This window comes from Mustela lutreola, chromosome X (assembly GCF_030435805.1).
Source record: "Mustela lutreola isolate mMusLut2 chromosome X, mMusLut2.pri, whole genome shotgun sequence".
NCBI classification, from domain to species: Eukaryota; Metazoa; Chordata; class Mammalia; order Carnivora; family Mustelidae; genus Mustela; species Mustela lutreola.
Window position 1 is genome coordinate 87030776 of NC_081308.1, and position 17756 is coordinate 87048531.

At 45.1% G+C, this 17756-nt stretch overlaps 1 protein-coding gene across 1 annotated transcript; it reads left to right on the top strand.

Annotated features, from left to right (window-relative positions):
• Positions 1-4429: 4429 nt before the first annotated feature.
• Positions 4430-15833, top strand: LOC131821339 (nuclear RNA export factor 2-like). Its single transcript, XM_059157376.1, has 21 exons — positions 4430-4557; positions 5790-5973; positions 6208-6361; positions 6644-6727; positions 6843-6947; positions 7064-7144; positions 7265-7334; positions 7481-7569; positions 7690-7797; positions 7976-8085; positions 9486-9522; positions 9933-10001; positions 10088-10143; positions 10283-10390; positions 10509-10567; positions 10678-10793; positions 10886-10928; positions 11490-11562; positions 12117-12299; positions 15390-15450; positions 15589-15833. Exons 1-21 carry the CDS (start codon positions 4545-4547, stop codon positions 15631-15633), a joined length of 1848 nt encoding a protein of 615 aa, XP_059013359.1. The 5' UTR covers positions 4430-4544; the 3' UTR covers positions 15634-15833.
• The last annotated feature ends 1923 nt before the right edge of the window (positions 15834-17756 follow it).

Below are 17756 nucleotides of genomic sequence, written 5' to 3' on the forward strand. Positions count from 1 at the left end.
ATTTATAAATACGGTTGACATTCTCACATGTTCTTTTACCCTGACTTCTTTATGTTTACATTTGCGCATAAAAAAACATAAACATTTGCTAATATCTTCTTCTGAGGAACCATAGGGTAATATACAGTTTTATATCCTGACTTTTCCTCTTTTCAGATTGTATCATGTGCTGCAAGGAATAGTCCTCTTTGCTTTTTGTAACCTACCACTCAAGCCTGAACTGTTTCTTTTTTTTTTTTTTTTTAAGATCTTATTTATTTATCTGACAGAGAGATCACAAGTAGGCAGAGGCAGGCAGAGAGAGAGAGGGGGAAGCAGGCTCCCTGCCGAGCAGAGAGCCCGAGGTGGGGCTCGATCCCAGGACCCCAGGATTATGAACAGAGCCGAAGGCAGAGGCTTAACCCACTGAGCCACCCAGGTGCCCCAAGCCTGAACCGTTTCTTGAACAATAATGGTTCTCTTGCCCAAATTGTGGAAATGGGAACTTAAGCCCCCTACCTAGTCCTTCCAGATGCCTGTTTCAGTCTGTGATCTTTTAATTTTGGCTCCCTGAAACAGTATATCAGGTTATTTCCCACCCGTGCTGCCCTGTTTAACCATTGCCACTTTATAAAATATGTGAATAGCTGACACTGCAACTTGCCTCCATTCACCCATCTGTTTTCCTTTGTGTAATAACAAATGCAGTTAACACACATTCATCTCTTACTAAGCCCCAGCCATTGTACTAAGTTCCGGACCTAGTAATGACTAGCTTATTTGTGGTGCTTGTTGGGTCCCAGGCATTTCTCCAGGGGCTTTGCCTGTATTGCCAGAATTAGTTCAGTTCTCACAATTTTCTCATGAGGTCGAAACTATCACTACCCTCAATTTAAGGGAAAAAATAAGGTGAGAAAAAAAAATGAGAAACAAACTGAGGGTTTTGGAGGGAAGGGGAGCAGGAGGTTGGGTGAGCCTGGTGGTCGGTATTATGGAGGGCACGTATTGCATGCAGCACTGGGTGTGGTGCATAAACAATGAATTCTAGAACACTGAAAATAAATTAAAAAAATAAATAAATAAAAATTAAAAAAAAAAAAGAAAAAAAAAAGGTGAGTCACCATGAAGTCAAAGTTACTTGCCCTGGATCACAGACATTAGCCTCAGGATTCAAAACCTGGTTGATCTGACCTCAAATCCGATGCCCTTAACCAATAATGTGTGACTCCGTGTTAGGGCTGAAATGAGTACTGGGACTCAAAGTCCAGTGGCCAATGACGGATGTGGTATCTGGGACCAGCATGACCTGAACTCCAGCCCTCTGTCCAAGAGACCCATTTGTTGCACACTGTTCCCCTGTGCCATCTCTCCTTTCTCAGACTGTGTGGGAACTGTTTCCCTGGCGTTCAACATGAAGACAAAGTAACAGAGACAGACAAGATATGTGTGGAAAGAAAGGAAGGTTTCCAGTGGGGTGTGTATCACCAGGATGCATCCAGTTCCTCAGAGGCTTTTTCTACTTGTGTTGCATTCTCTTCCCAATGATCACCCTCACCTTTCTGGCCCAGACGTCCATCCCTTGGCCTTTTTACTCCGTATGTCACATATCTATGCCCCCTTCTTTCCCATCCTTGATTTGAGGGACAACCATTTCTACCCCTCTTCTGTCAATATCAGCCACTCCCAGATCCCATTGTCTTTCTGTGTCAAAGAGCCTGTAAAGAAGAATGAAATCATGCCATTTACAACGACTTGGATGGAGCTAGAAAGTATAAGCTAAGCAAAGTAAGTCAGTCAGAGAAGACTAATACCATATGATTTCACTTATACGTGGAATTTAGAAAACAAAAGAAATAAGGAAAGGTTAAAAAAATGAGAGGAAGAGGCACAGAGAGAGTGAAAGGAGAGAAAGGAGAGAGAGAGAAACAGAGCCTTAACTATAGGGAAAAACCTGGTGGTTACCAGAGGGGAGGTGGGGAGGTGGGGGATGGGTGAATTAGGTGATGGGGATTAAGGAGTGCACTTGCTGTGATGAACACAGGGTGATGTATGGAACTGTGGAATTACCATATTGTACACCTGAAACTAATATAACACTGTATGTTAACTATACTGGAATTAAAACTAAAACATTCAGAAAAGCACAAACTTCCAGTCCTAAGAGAAATAAGTATTAGGGGTGTGATGTACAACATGATGAGCATAGTTAATACTGCGTCATGGTGTATTTGAAAGGTGTTAAGAGAGTAAATCCTAAGGGTTCACATCACAAGGAAAAAATCTTTTACGTCTTTTTCACTTGCGTCACTTTTTTTTTGAAAGATTTTATCTGTTTATTTATTTATTTATTTATTTGATGAGAGAGAGAGAGAGAGAGAGAGAGAGGAACAGCAAGAGAAGGAACACAAGCAGGGGGAGTGGGAGAGGGAGAAGCAGGCTTCCTGCGGAGCAGGGAGACCGATGTGGGGCTCGATCCCAGGATCCTGGGATCATGACCTGAGCCCAGCGAAGGCAGGAGCTTAATGACTGAGCCTCCTGGGTGCCCCCATTTACTTTACTTTTTGCATCTGTATGAGATGATGGATGTTAAGTAATTGTGGTAATTATTTATGTAAGTAGGATCATTATGCTGTGGTCCTTAAACATACACAGTGGGAGATGTCAATTATACCTCAACAAAGATGGGGTTAAAAGGGGGGAAAAGAGCCTGTAATCCACAGCCATATAATTATAGGTATATATTTCGGCAGAAAATATTTTGTATGATAAATTTTAAAAGTGAAATGTCTGGGTCAAAGTGTAAGCATGACTTCTGAATGGTTAAACATACTCTAGGAAATTAGACTCTCCTACACTGTTAGTGGAGAAGTATATTGGTGTAAATATGCTTAGGAAATTGTCTCTTATAATTTAAAATATTTATGTGCTTCTTCTGGGAAGCTATAGAGCACAGACACAAATCTTGGAACTGCCCTAAATCCCAAGCCATGCTCCACTGGGTAATTTGGCCTCCACCATTAGCAATACCTTGTGTGGAGAATTCTAATACTTTAAATTTGAAAATCGATCCAAATATTAAAAGGCTAAGATGTAAAATAAAATAAAATAAAATAAAGGGTGTATTAAAAACAAGAAGCAAACATTGGGTATATATGGTATATGTTACATGAAAAGAAAATGTACATTTGTGTCCAGTTTTGTGTGGCAATGCACCTTCCAGCATGATTTGAAATACATGTATCTGTAGTCTAATTGTGCAAATGTAAAACATAAACTATTAGCACATGCCCCTACGCACGCACGCGTGCACGCACACACACAGACACACACACACATGCTCATGCACACACTCTTGCTTTGCTCTGAGACAAGTACGATACTGGCTGTCACAAAGCTGAGCACCCACAGACATGTGTGTAGGCCCAGAACATTCTTCTTACACATACCAGGCACCCAGGAAGCTATATCTGCTAGATTTAAGGAAAGCCTCTCCTTACTTCTGTGACCCGTTTGCAAAAGCCTCTCTTCCTTAGGTCAGAAAAGCAGTAGTTTTAGCATTAATCAGGAGGGGGTAACTCACTCTATTTCTAACTGTACACTAGTGAAAAATACTATTTTTGCAAAGGACAAATTCAACACATGGTAGTTTTACAAGCAGTTTATGAAACAGTTCTGCAGCCCTCCCCCCCACCCCCCGGAATAAATAGATGTGGGTAGAAATGGTTGAGATGTATGGATTCTCAAAAGTGGCTTTGTTGATCCCAAATCTACAACATTCACTTAATGAATACTAATTAGGCCCCAGTATATGCCAGACACTGCCACCTCAAAGTGTCTCCTAATCGGCAAATGCTGTGATCCAAACAGATTTCTTCATCTAGTTCAAGACCGATATCTCCACTTGGTCCAAGGTACCTGGACCCACCCAAACAAGAGTGACTAACACCTGCTCACAAAATGTCATCCCTTGTCTGCTCACAGAAATCTGTCCTTGAGATCTGAAAGTCCACCATTAAAGGAGAACCAGCACACTAGCTAGAGGAACACTTAGGATGTGGAGGCAGACCAAAAGGTGAGGACACAATTTCTGTTCCACCACTGTCTTAGCTGAGGAATCCTGGGAAATGTACCTAAACCCTGTGAGCCTAATAGTCATGATCTGAAAAGGGATTGTGGACACAATCATTTTTGGACTTCTGTGAGGAGGTCAAAAAACTCTAGTGAGTCTGCCCAACACTGAGCAAATGCTGGTTGCTGCTGGGCAAGTGTTGGTTTACTTCTCACCCTGTTCTTTCCCTACCATAGCAGGGATGCCACTTCCATGTACTCAATGGCATAGCAATGATGTAGGCAGAATTCCAAACCGACACAGGAAGTAAGTACCATGTGAACACACATGATGTCATAAAGGATACTCACAACCGTTTCTTCGCGGGAGGATCAGTTAATACTGTGGTAGAGACGGAGAGGGATCCCAGGCAGCCTGGGGAAGAGGCACCAGCTGATTTCCGATGCTCCTGGCTTTGATTTTGTCAGAACGACGGTGAGACGGGGACCGTGCTGAGATGCAACCCTTCAGTAAGTGGACATGCATGCGCACACACGTGTGTGTGTGGTCTCTCTGGCTTTTTAATCACATGCCCACTCTCCTGTGAGGTTCCCAAAACAAGGCTATGCTTGAGATTGCTCCTGTCTGATTCACCTTGATGAGGGAGGCCTCTGGCCTTGTTTAGGCACCCAACTTAGCTGGTCAGTCTGAGGACTGCTGTAGCTGTTCGCTGGCTCACTTTTAACACTTTCCCCTTGACAACGTTATTTCTGAAGTAATGTCAGTTCTCAAAGATGACTCTGACACCCCCATATGCCATATGCTGACCACGAGCCGTTATTTCCTCCTTTCAATGTATGAGTTTTTCCTTTAATATTCATCAAGCTAGATCATCAAACAAACTTCAACAAATTTTAAAAGAATTGAAATCACACAGAGCACATTCTCTGACCATAATGGACCCATGTTAGAAATCAATAATAGAATGAAAAAGGAAGAATCCCTACACACTTGGAAATGGTAGTTGACATATTATCCCAGTTTGTCATTCAGATCCTTGTTATAGAGGAGTTGAGGTTAGGAAGAGTTGTCCCCTCAGCTGAAAGGCATTTCAGGGTGGGCAAAAAGAAAACTCACTCTGGATATTTCAAACTGAATATTGTTGACAACAAGGCTGGAGGGAGGGGGACAGCTTAGGAGGCTGTTACATCAGTCCCACCTGACATTAAAAGTTGAAGTACACCAGCATAGGAAGTACAGCTTGCTGATTGTTAGTGGGATCAGTTTGGTGGCTGATTGAATTTGGGAAGCATGAGAGAGATTGCCACCCTTGTATTGGTGTGGCTTTTAGACAGGCCTGAGAGAAGGTACAATTCAGATGTCTTCCTAGTGTATGGCTGGTTTCCAGTTTAACCCATGGATGCACAGATCTCTGTTTTTGTTTGTTTGTTTGTTTGTTTGTTTTGGTTTGGTTTTTGTTTTTTTTTTTTTTAAATAAATCCTGCTTTATTCTTTAAAAGGTTCAATAAAATTTCCTCCTCTTCCTCTTCCTCCCCCAAGATCCTCCCTGATGGTGCCATCTGTCAAATAAAGCTCTCCTATCTGGACAAGCAGAGGAGTTTCCTTTCTGTGGTTTGGGGGATTGGACCCTTAGGGCAGGTTAACACTTTGCTTGCCCTACCATGGTGTTAGCCTAAGATGGGTACATGGTAAGTGGACCACTGATGTGTCTTCAAACTTGTATTTTTGTTCCCCTTTTGAGAATACGATGATGGTGATAGCTCACCTCAAGGAAGAAAGAACGTTTGGAGTTCTCTCCGAGGTAATTTTGGCAGGAGGAACCCTCGTTATGAACGTGGTGGATATGAGCCTCAGCCTTCACACCTCCAGGAGGATGATGGAAGTGTGCTGATGAGAGATGCCCGGGAGGACCCCCAAATAAGACAGTAAGTGACGGGGCAGACTGGCTTGCATGTAACAGCCCCTGGGACTATGCGACTCTTTCACTCTCCCTGGTCTTCTTTTTCTTCTTTCACTGGAAGACTGAAAGAAGGCCAGAAGTGGAATAATGGTTAAGAGATCCTAATTGTAGTCCTGGTGACAGAGAGGTGAGGGTGTATAGAAGAAGACTTTCTTAGCATTTATGGCCCTACCTCTGTCTTTCCTCTTCCCTTCCACAGCACTCCCTATAGCACCCGGCGTGACAAGAGGAGAGTGAAATGGCAAAATGAAGGCCATATCCGTATTACTATGTGGAGAGATAGAAAAACTCCAAGGAGAGGAATGGGGGAGAACACACAAGACGGAAACCCAGGGAGCTGGTTCAAGATCACCGTGAGTGTCTTGGCAAGGTCTGCATTAGGTAGACTATCCTGGAACCTTATAAAAAAGGAAGAGCACATTAAACAACCTTACGTCAATTATTTGGAGGAGATTTCTCTTCTCCATTGGAGGGTCTAGGAGATCCATATTTGGCACGAAAATAAGAAAGAATGCCAGTGGTCCCTTCTTTCAAAGTCCTATGCAGCTCAATATAGAAGGTCAGATAAGAATGCTGTTGGGTCTGTTAATTCTATGTTGTCTCTCCTAACTCCCATCCCTTCTTCTCACCTTTAGATTCCCTATGGGAGAAAGTATGACAAGACATGGCTAATGAATTCAATCCAGAGCCATTGCAGTGTCCCCTTCACTCCAGTGGATGTAAGAGAGGATGGTGAAGCCAGATGAGTGGGCACAGGGAAGTGTGGGTGGGGGAAGCCAACTGAGCCAGAAGACTCTATCCTCCAAAATTATTGTTGCCCCCCACCTCCTGCAGTTTCACTACGTGAAAAACCAGGCTCGGTTCTTTGTCCAGGGTGTTGGCACTGCCTCTGCACTGAAGGATGTCAGCTACAAGATTTATGATGAGGAGAACCGAAAGGTATGTGTTGAGGGCACTACCTCTCCCTAGTCCTGGGGCAGGAAGACAGGGCAGGGGCTGGTTATCTTCTCTGGAATGAAAGTTCTTGGTGTTTACCCCACCTCTCCTTCCTGCAGATAACTATCTTTGTCAATCCCTCCTCTGTACCCTACTCTGTGAGGTATAAGTTGGAGCCAGAAGAAATGGAGCAGCTAAAGGTAATGCAGACTCAAGGCCCATTGCGTGCCCACACCCAGACCCACCCCTTCTTCCTCGAGCCCCTGATTTCCTTATCCCCACCAGAGCCTCCCAGTGGCTCTCTGCGTCTCTCACTGCAGCTGACCATGAACAAACGCTATGACATCTCCCAGCAAGCTCTTGACCTCCAGAGTCTCCGCTTTGACCCAGGTACACTTGACAGCAATAATTCTTGGGTAGGTGAGGGCACAGGGATCTTTCTGAGAGGGAGACTGAGGGATGGCGATGTGGGGAGGGTTTGGGCTGGTCCTGGACTGCTCTCAGCCTTCTGATTGCCTCCTCTCGGCTTCCTGAAGACTTGGTGGGCCATGATATAGATATAATCCTGAACCGAAGAAACTGCATGACTGCCACCCTGCAGATCATAGAAGAAAATTATCCCGAGGTGAGAGCTTAGGCCCAGTGCTGTTATTAATGGTAGGGGGTGGAACACATGGGGTGGAGGACAGAGTTGTCTCTGAGGCCCTAGATAGTAACTGTCACTCTAACTCTTCTTCACCAACAGCTGTTGTCCTTGAACTTGAGCAACAACAAACTGTATGGGCTGGATGGCCTGTCTGACATCATAGAGATGGTCCCCACAGTCAAGATCCTGAACCTCTCCAAAAATGAAGTGAGAAGAGGGAGCCTGATCAGATTTGGGGTTGACAGTGGGTGGGTAGTGCTCATCAGAGTGGTGGCAGGAGGCAGGAGAAGGTACCTCTGTGGAAAGGTGGGGGCTGGGGGTGCCGGTGCCTGTGTGTGTCCCTTTCCCTGGGATTCCTTTCCTGTTTCTTCCCCGTCCTTCTCAGCTGAACGTGGTGTGGGAGTTAAACAAGATGAAAGGGCTAGAGCTTGAAGAGCTTTGGCTAGAAGGGAACCCCCTGTGTGACACTTTTCCAGACCAGCCCACCTACATAAGGTCAGTGTGAATCCCTGTCACCCTTCCTGGGGACCTTTGGGCCTGGAAGTCTGAACTGTCCCTGAGAATGCAGGTATGCAGGAAGCTGCAGCCCTGGTCCTCGGGAATGACTGTAGGCCCCACCTTCTCCTCTCTCCCTGTCCCTCACCTGTAAGGAGTTTCCTTCCTCTGACCTGCTCACCTGTTCTCCTGGTCTGGGGTCTCTTTCCACCTCTCTGCATTCAGTGTTCTTTAGCATGCCCTCCAAGAGTGTGCTCCAGGAAGCAGGGCCCCTCCTCTTCCCCAGGACCAGGAGTGACCAGCCTTGAGCCAGATGCTGGTGCCCTGGACTGAGATGGGTCCTCTGTCCTGGGGCCTCATGCTGAGACAGGCTTTCCTACTCCCTGCTAAGATGGGACTTCCCTCCCTTGTTCTGAGAGGGGACCTGCTCTCAGAAGCACTTTCCTCCTCCCTTCCCTCCACACATCACATCATCACAATTGGTTCTTTAGAAAAGCCCTGGGTAGCCCAGCATAGGCACATTTCCTCAGGCCAGGAACCAAAAGTGACAGGCACCGGTGCACAAGGGCCATTAGGAGGGAAGGTGGTGATCAAAAGAGGGGGCCACAGACCCCCAGCTCCATGCTGATCTGGGGCTTGACCCTCTACTCCCTCCAGGAAAGGTCTCCTGCCCCCGTGGCTGCCTCATTTCCCATGCCTGGCTCAGGCTAAGCTCACACAGGTGACAAAGTTTCAGCCAGCATGCAATGGGCCCCCAGCCCCACCAATACCTGCAGGTTTTCCATTCCTACCTTGGGTGCCAGGGCCAGCCAAGGCAGATGCAGGAAAGGACTGCAGCCAGGGAGCCATTGCACCCTTCTTCTCTCTTCCTCCTGATCCCCACCACTGTGGTAGGGCCTCTTTCCCTTCCCTTTGTTTTGCATTCTCTTCCTCCTTTGTCTCTGGTTCCCCTATGTCTCTCCCACCTCTCCCTTTCTACCTTTACTCCCTCTTCTGTCTTCATCCCCCTCCTTCTCCCTCCATGCCTCATGGGCCTTGCCTCACTCAACCTCCCTGCCCCAACATTCTGGGCCATCCCTGGGGTGGGAGGGTATCATGGTCCTGCAGAATGCTGCACCCCTCGTGATACAGCAGAGCGCTGGGCTCCCACTCCATTCCCTCTTCTCTCTAGAGTCTTCAGTGGGGATTTGGAGGAAGAAAGGGAAGCAGGGAGGGGAAGGCAGCCCTGGAGCCTGGGCTCCACATGTTGTTTCTTGTGGCACTGAAGAAGGGAGTCAGAGCAGTCTAGGTGGAAGCTACCCAGTGGAAAGGAGGGGTGGGGGAAGGGAGGGAAAGGGTAGGAGGGAGGCTTGGCAGCCCTGACCTATCAGTCACTTCTTCCTATTTTGGATTTTGGACAGTGCCATCAAGGACTGTTTTCCTAAGTTGTTACGCCTGGTAAGTGACTACACTCATCATTGTCTCTTACTAACATTGATCACCACCACACCTGCTCTCAAGCTCTTTGGGTCTTCTCTAGATTACATGTTTGTGTCAGACCCTTTTCTATTTTAGGGTACCAGGACTCCTGAAAATGACATGAATATGCTCTCTGGAAAAATGTGTGCGTGCGCGCGCGCGCACGCACACACACACACACCCACCCCCCAGAAAAATAGTTGCATATAATAGTAAATACTTTCCAGACGTCATGTTGAAGACACACACTCTAATCTTGTCCATGTAATTTCCAGTGCGCTTTCATACCTAACCTCTGACCCTCACCCTCTCTTGGGCTCACCTTTTCCCCTGATCATCCAGGGCCACCTCCCTGGTCTCCCCTGCTGACTTCTTCTTCCCTTCTCCAGGATGGCCAGGAGTTATCACCACCAGTTATCACTGATACTGACACACCCTGCTTGTTAAAGCCCTGCAAGGTGAGGGAAAATTGATCAAACAACATTTGGGCTATTACAAGGGAGGTTTTATCAGCCACATAGTCTCAAATGTATTTTGATTCCAGGAAAGCTACAAAGGATCTGATGCCCTGAAGAGTCTAGTCCTGCAGTTCCTGCAGCAGTAAGTACTCCTGGGAATCTGGAGAAGGAGATGGCTAGGACGGGTGAGGCCACCCAAGCTCAGAACTGCTGACTGGGTCTGGAAATCTCATTTGGGGTCCAGACCACAGAAATAGACTGTCCTCATTACTCTCCCACAGGTACTATTTCATCTACGATTCTGGAGACCGTCAGGGTCTTCTCCATGCCTACCATGATGAGGCCTGCTTCTCCCTGGCCATTCCCTTCAGCCCTGAGGACTCAGCCCCGTGAGTAGCAAAGCTCAGACTGTTCCTGGGCCCTGTGGCTCCCCAGCAGACACAGGGCAGCTCCTGGAATCAGCCACACTGGCCAGACCACCACCTTCTGTTCTTCTTTCTCTGCTAGAAGCAGCTTGTGCGAGTACTTCAAGGAAAGCAGGAATATGAAGAAGCCCAAGGACCCCTGTGCGTGTGTGATGGGGAAGACTGGGCATGGAAAGGGGATGTGCAGGGTAATTATAGGTCCCAGGGTGTGGCGACCCCCAATCTTTGCCTACTTCTCCTCCCCCACTTAGCCCTGTGTGTTCAGCCACTGAAACATACAAAATGTGACATCGTGGGCTCCCTCTGTGTGCTGCCCAAAACACAGCACGATCTCAGCTCCTTCTTGGTGGACATGTGGTTCCAGACGGTGAGCACCTTCGTCCTCCCAAGGGCAGCCCCAGAAAGCCATGGGTGGGTAGGAAGTATAGGTGACTTAGCACCTGGGCTCTTCCCTTTCAGGAGAAGATGCTCTGCTTCTCTGTTAACGGGGTGTTCAAGGAGGGTGAGTGTGCACAGAGCCCCTCCCCAAATGCCCCACTGCTCCCTCCCCGCTGGCTGGGCTCCCTCTCAGAACTGTCCCAGCTTCCCTGATCCCTTTCCTTCTCTTCCTACTCCTGCTGTGTTCTCCTGCCTCCACTCTGTCCCCAAACCATCCTGGTCCGAACTGGCTCTATGCCGGTCTGCCCCACACAGCTTGAGCATTAGGAACACAGTCTGTGGAGTTTCATGGCTGTCATTCCAGATCCTTATTCTGAGAGCTACTTGGGGTGGCTACCTAACCTCTAAGTTTCCTCATTTGCAAAATGGGGCTAACAATAACCACCTCTCAGATAAATCAAATGAACTTGTGGAGTGGTTGTCACAGCACCTGCCACCTGGTAGAGGCCCTGTCACTGGGAGTAGACTGTCCCTACTGTTGCCATCCCCATGCCAGACACCCTGACTCCCAGTGAACAATTGTCCCCTTCAGCATGAGTACCAAAGCAGACCCTGACTGAGGAACACCGTGTGGGCATGTGACGTATGTGTGACTCTAAGAGGGTATTGTTGTTTGTTGTTGAAGTGGAGGGAAAGTCTCAGGGTTCTGTTCGCGCTTTCACCCGGACTTTCATCGCCATCCCTGCTGGCAATTCCAGGTGAGCGCTACGTTGTAGGTGGGAATGTTCATCCCAGCCTGGGCTCAGGGGTGTGGGAGCGTGGTGGTGAAGACATCTTAGCTTTCTCAGTATTGTGGAAAGCCAACAGGTAGATACAAGGAGCAGTCTGATCTGGTGGTTAAGAGTATGGGCTCTGGAGTTAGAGCACTGGGTTCTCTTCTTGACCCAAGCACTCACTGGATGTGTGCGAGATCTTGGTTAAGTCACGTGACCTCTCTGTGATGCATTGTCCTCCTTGGAAAATGGGGATTAGACTGCCCATTCCCTTGGGCTATTGTAAGGGATAAATGTGGGTATAAAATCAACCCTGGGTTGCAGGTTAAGTACACATCTAGTGAGTTTGGTAGATAGTCCCTGCAAAGGTGGGCTCTGTGGAGGGGTGGAAGCACTAGCCAAGGACTCTGGGGTGGGGGGAAGGCACAGAAGGGGTATGGAAGGAATCTGGTTGGTGAGGGGCAGTGGGAGCAGGATCATTGTTGGGGATGTGGAGTTGTACATTCGTCCACTTGTCTGAGGGCCCATTTTCCCTTCAGTCTGTGCATCGTGAATGATGAGCTGTTTGTGAGAGATGCCACCCCCAGTGAGACTCAGAATGCGTTCTCCAACCAAGAGCCTACACTGACCTCCAGCTCCATGCCCACCCTCTCCCAGGAGCAGCAGGAAATGGTGTATGCTTTCTCCACTCAGTCTGGGATGAAACTCGAGTGGTCTCAGAAGTGAGTGGTGGGTGTGCATGGGAAGAAGGATGAGTTGGGGCAATGACTTGGGTGGGGGACCCTGAATCAAAGACACTGCAGGAAATTTGGAAAAGTAACATTTTGGAATAGTTTGCTTCCAAAAAAGAAAAAGAAAGAAAGAAGAAAGAAAGTGGGCCCATGGAGAAGGTATCATACTATTATATATGTGAAGGATTTAAAAAATAGTATAATGCTCAATGACATTGTCTTATATATAGAAAATCTGAAAGAGTCCACCAAAAAGCTAATAGAGCTAATAAACTCAGCGAGGTTAGGGATAAAAGGCCACTATACAAAACTCATTTGCATTTCTATGTGCTTGCAATGAGCAGTCCAAAAATGAAGTTAAGAAAACAAGTCCATTTACAATAGCATCAAAGTAGTAAAATATTTGGAAACAAATGTAACAAAAGAAGCACAAATCTTATACTCTGAAATCCATAAAATGTTGTTGAAAAAAATTAAATAAATAGAAAGACACCCCATTTCCATGGGTTGGAATATTGCTAAATGGCTTAATATTGTTAAGATGGCAGTAATACCTAGAGCAATCTACAGATTCAATGCAATCCCTGTCAAAATCCTTCTCTGCAAAGATTGACAGGGTTATCCTAAACTTCATACATAAGTGCATCTTGAGAGAAAAGAACAAAGTTAGAGGACCCACACTTCCTAATTTCAAAACTTGCTAAAAAGGTACAGTAATCAGGACTATGTGGTGCTGGCATATGGACAGTGCATGAATAAAGGAGTAGAATTGAGAGTCCACAAATAAACCCTCACGTTTACAGTCAACTGATAGTCGGTGAGAGTGCTGAAAAAAATCTGTTTAAAAAAAAAAAATAGTCTTTTCAGCAAATGCTGCTGGGGCCACTGGATATCCACATGCCAGACAATGAATTTTGACCCCAGATTCACATCATGTACACATGTAGACTATAAATGGGTCAAAGATCTAAAGTTTAAGAGCTAAAACTATTAAAAATCTAAGAAGAAAACATAGGTGTCAGTCTTCATTAATTAGGCAAGTGTTTCTTTTCTTTTTTTTTTTTTTTTAAAGATTATTTATTTATTTATGTGACAGAGAGAGAGATCACAAGCAGGCAGAGAGGCAGGCAGGCAGAGAGAGAGGAGGAAGCAGGCTCCCTGCTGAGCAGAGAGCCCGATGTGGGCCTCGATCCCAGGACCCTGAGATCATGACCCGAGCAGAAGGCAGCGGCTTAACCCACTGATCCACCCAGGCGCCCGGCAAGTGTTTCTTATATATGACACCAAGAGCAAAAGCAACCAAAAAGACAAAAACAAAAACAAAAAAACAAAAAACAAAAATCAAAACAGATAAATTGGGCTTTACCAAAATTAAAAGCTGTTGTGCACCAATGGACACTATCAAAAGAGTAAAAATCCTGCCAAAGGAATGGGAGAAAATATTTGCAAATCACATATCTGACAAGAATATGTGAAAAACCCTTGCAGCTCAACAGCAAAAGGATAAAAAACCCAATTTTAAAAAGTGGGAAAGGGGTCTGAATAGATAGTTCTCCAAAGAAGATATACGACAGGCCAACGAGCACATGAAAAACTTCTCAGCACCATTAGTCATTAAGGAAGTGCAGATTAAAACCACAGTGAATCACTACTTCACACCCACTGGGATGGCTTTTAATCAATAAAATGAATGACAACAAGTGCTGGTGCAGATGTGGAGCAATTGGAGTTCTTATGTATTATTGATGAGGATATAAAATGGAGCAGTGGTTGGGAAAAACATTTTGGCAGTTCCCAAAAATGTTAAATATGGAGTTACCCTATGAACCAGTAATTCCATGCCCAAGTATCTAATGAAAACATCTGTTCACTCTAAAACTTGTACAGGAAGGTTCATAGCAGCATTATTCATAATAGCCAAAAAAAGTGGAAACAACCCAAATGTCCTTTAGCTGATGAATGGATAAACAAATCTGGTATGTTCACATGGTAGAATATTATTCAGTCATAAAAAAGAATACAGTTCTGTTATATGCCCTGCCATGGATGAACCTTGGAAACATGCTAAGTGAAAGAAGCCAACCTCAAAAGGTCACATATCACATGATTCCATTTATATGAAGGGGCCAGCACAGGCAAATCCCCAGGGACCAAAAGCAGATTAGTGGTTTCCATGGTCTGGGGAAAGGGGAGGAATAGTCATCTCTAATGTTTAAGGAGGAGGTTTTTTGTTTTTTTGTTTTTTGTTTGTTTGTTTGTTTGTTTGTTTTAGGCGATAGAACTATTTGGGAATTAGATCATGGTGATGGTTGTGCAGTCTTGTGGCCATACTAAGGAAACACTGAATTGTACGCTTTAAAATGGTATGTGCGTGCAAAAATAATAAAATGGTATGCACACAATCTCAATAAAAATGACTGGAAACTTGAACTTTTAAATTTCCCATTTATTTTCTTGAACATCTTTTTATTTATTTATTTATTTATTTATTTTCAGCATAACAGTATCATTATTTTTTCACCACACCCAGTGCTCCATGCAATCCGTGCCCTCTATAATACCCACCACCTGGTACCCCGACCTCCCACCCCCCCTGCCACTTCAAACCCCTCAGATTGTTTTTCAGAGTCCATAGTCTCTCATGATTCACCTCCCCTTCCAATTTACCCCAACCCCCTTCTCTCTAACTCCGCATGTCCTCCATGCTTTTTTTTATGCTCCACAAATAAGTGAAACCATATGATAATTGACTCGCTCTGCTTGACTTATTTCACTCAGCATAATCTCTTCCAGTCCTGTCCATGTTGCTACAAAAGTTGGGTATTGAACATCTTTTTTTTTTTTTTTTATCAATATATAATAAGTTCCCTTTTTCTTTCGGAAAGGTCTATTTTTCTGTTTTGAATTCTAATGGGCATGAATGCCAGTGATAGACATTTTCACTAGGTCTTTCCTCATCATTGCACATAGTGATCATTCCGGTACATGCATCCCAGCAAAGAACTGGCACTGATTTAGCATCCCACGGTCAGCCTGTCTGTATTGTGGTACTAATGGAGATCACCTGTTCTTCCTCTCCAGGTGCCTTCAGGACAACGAGTGGAACTATACCAGAGCTGGTCAGGTCTTCACTATGCTCAAGGTGAGGTCTGGGAATCATTAAGCGGGCTACCGATGGGCATTTCTAGGCCTTCAGTAAGGCCAAGAAAATGGAGGCTGGGTGGCCTGGGAATGAAACTCCGGATCTGGCTCTTCTGATGTCCCAACTCTTTCCCTCCAGAATGAGGGCAAGATCCCAGAGGAGGCTTTCAAGCAAACCACCTAAAAGAAGCCTTAGATGTCCACGTCATCACTGTTTCTCTTTTCTGCAGCCTAAGGCTATACCCATGACTGGGGATGGAAGCCTGGCTGACCAAGAAATCAAAATTACCTTGCAGGCCAGGTAACATAAGCACCTGAAGGATCAGTTCTTCCACGTACTTTCCCCACTCAGGATCACTGTTTATTTTCATAATAAAGAGTTATGTTGCACGTTGTATGCTGTGTGTCCTGGATCGCTCTTCTCCTGCCCCAACCGTGAACCAGCGAGTCCAGGACTGAAAGGCCCTGTCCTCTTCCCGACATTGTTCACCCTGGCACAGCAGGTACACAGGCTTGACTCCACAGGTAATATGTCAGTAAATTCTGCTGAGAAGGTACACACACTAAGTCCAGGGATTGGCCTTTGGAAACAGTGTGACTCAGATGCTCTACCTGGAGGCCTGCAGAAGCAGGCATGTGGCCTGGAACAATAGGGGCTTTGCAAGGGCTGCCTACCAGCTAGTGAGTTCAGTGGAAGGAAGGAAGATGAGGACTCACATGTATTTACTTCTTATTCCTAATCACTTGGATGCATTCAAAGGCATACCATCAATAACTTTATAACTTGCACACAGGTGAATAGGAAATGGGCCTTTTCACACCTCTCACCACGCTTGCATTTGTCTTCTCATCTATCCACTGTACTGCCCCCTTCCCCTCTCTGAAGGTGCACTGTGGGAGGGGTCTCACTTTAGCTCCTGAGAGTGAGGGAGAGTCAACCTGCTTGCCCAGTGCATTTTTTAGAGCGGTGACAAAGGTGCTCCGTGTCCGTGTGCTTGAGGGGGATCAGATATTTAGTTTCACTTCCAGGCAAACAACAATACTATAGACTGAAAAATAAAATAAAATAAAATCTTAGAGTGAGGCACACCATAAGAGACTCTATAGGTAGTTAAAAAATAAGATTGCTGGAAGGGTGTGGTGGGCAACATGATAAGTGACTGCTCAGTAACACAGAGGGCACCTGTTGGGAGGAGCACTGGGTGTTATATGGAAGTGATGAATCACTAAATTCTACTCCAGAAACAAGTGCTACATGACATGTCAACTAACTTGAAATAAAATAAAAAACCCAATGTATGTTTGTAATTGAAAGGAATCAAACAATGTAGGTATGTATATGTGGAAAATAAAATGATCTTGTATCTACCTTCTTTCATCCTGCTGAGCCATCCTTTGTTAATGGTCTGGAGCGCATTCTGCAGATGCTTTTCTCAAATGTATATGTGTAAAATATGTGCAGATGCACAATATGTGTGAGCAGATATACACACTTTTTTGTAAGATAGGTGGCAGCCGGTCGCCAAACTATGGAAATAACCAAGATGCCCTTCAACGGACGAATGGATAAGGAAAATGTGGTTTATATACACTATGGAGTATTATGCCTCCATCAGGAAGGATGAATACCCAACTTTTGTAGCAACATGGATGGGACTGGAAGAGATTATGCTGAGTGAAATCAGTCAGGCAGAGAGAGTCAATTATAATATGGTTTCACTTATTTGTAGAGCATAACAAATAGCATGGAGGACATGGGGAGTTAGGAGAAGGGAGTTGGGGGAAATTGGAAGGGGAGGTGAATCATGAGAGACTATGGACTCTGAAAAACAATCTGAGGGGTTTGAAGTGGCGGGTGGGTGGGAGGTTGGGTTACCAGGTGGTGGGTATTATAGAGGGCACGGATTCATGGAGCACTGGGTGTGGCGAAAAAATAATGTATATTGTTATGTTGAAAATAAATTAATTTAAAATTAATTAATTAGTTAATTAATTTAAAATGTAGCCTTTGAATTCTAAAAAATAAAAATAAAAAATAAAAAAATAAATTGATCACCTCAACACCTGGCAGCTCGGCATTTAACAGTCATTAAGAGAGTACATTGGAACTTGGATAAATTCACTGGTTTTGTTATCTAACATGAATCTAATTTCTTGATAGTAAAGATTTAATATCTAAGCCATTGTAGTAATGTATTTAATTTTCCATTTAGTGGTATGTAAAAATAATATATGTATAAGTGAACTGTGGTTGGGGTCACCTTCGGGTTTTCTCATGGATTATTGAATGCATTACTAATTAATAAA

What these genes read in the sequence shown, in the direction of transcription:
- LOC131821339 (XM_059157376.1), top strand. An exon ending in GGAGCTGGTTCAAGATCACC is followed by an intron (nt 6,362 to 6,643) that starts GTGAGTGTCTTG and finishes TCTCACCTTTAG; the next exon opens with ATTCCCTATGGGAGAAAGTA. An exon ending in TGGACATGTGGTTCCAGACG is followed by an intron (nt 10,794 to 10,885) that starts GTGAGCACCTTC and finishes CTTCCCTTTCAG; the next exon opens with GAGAAGATGCTCTGCTTCTC.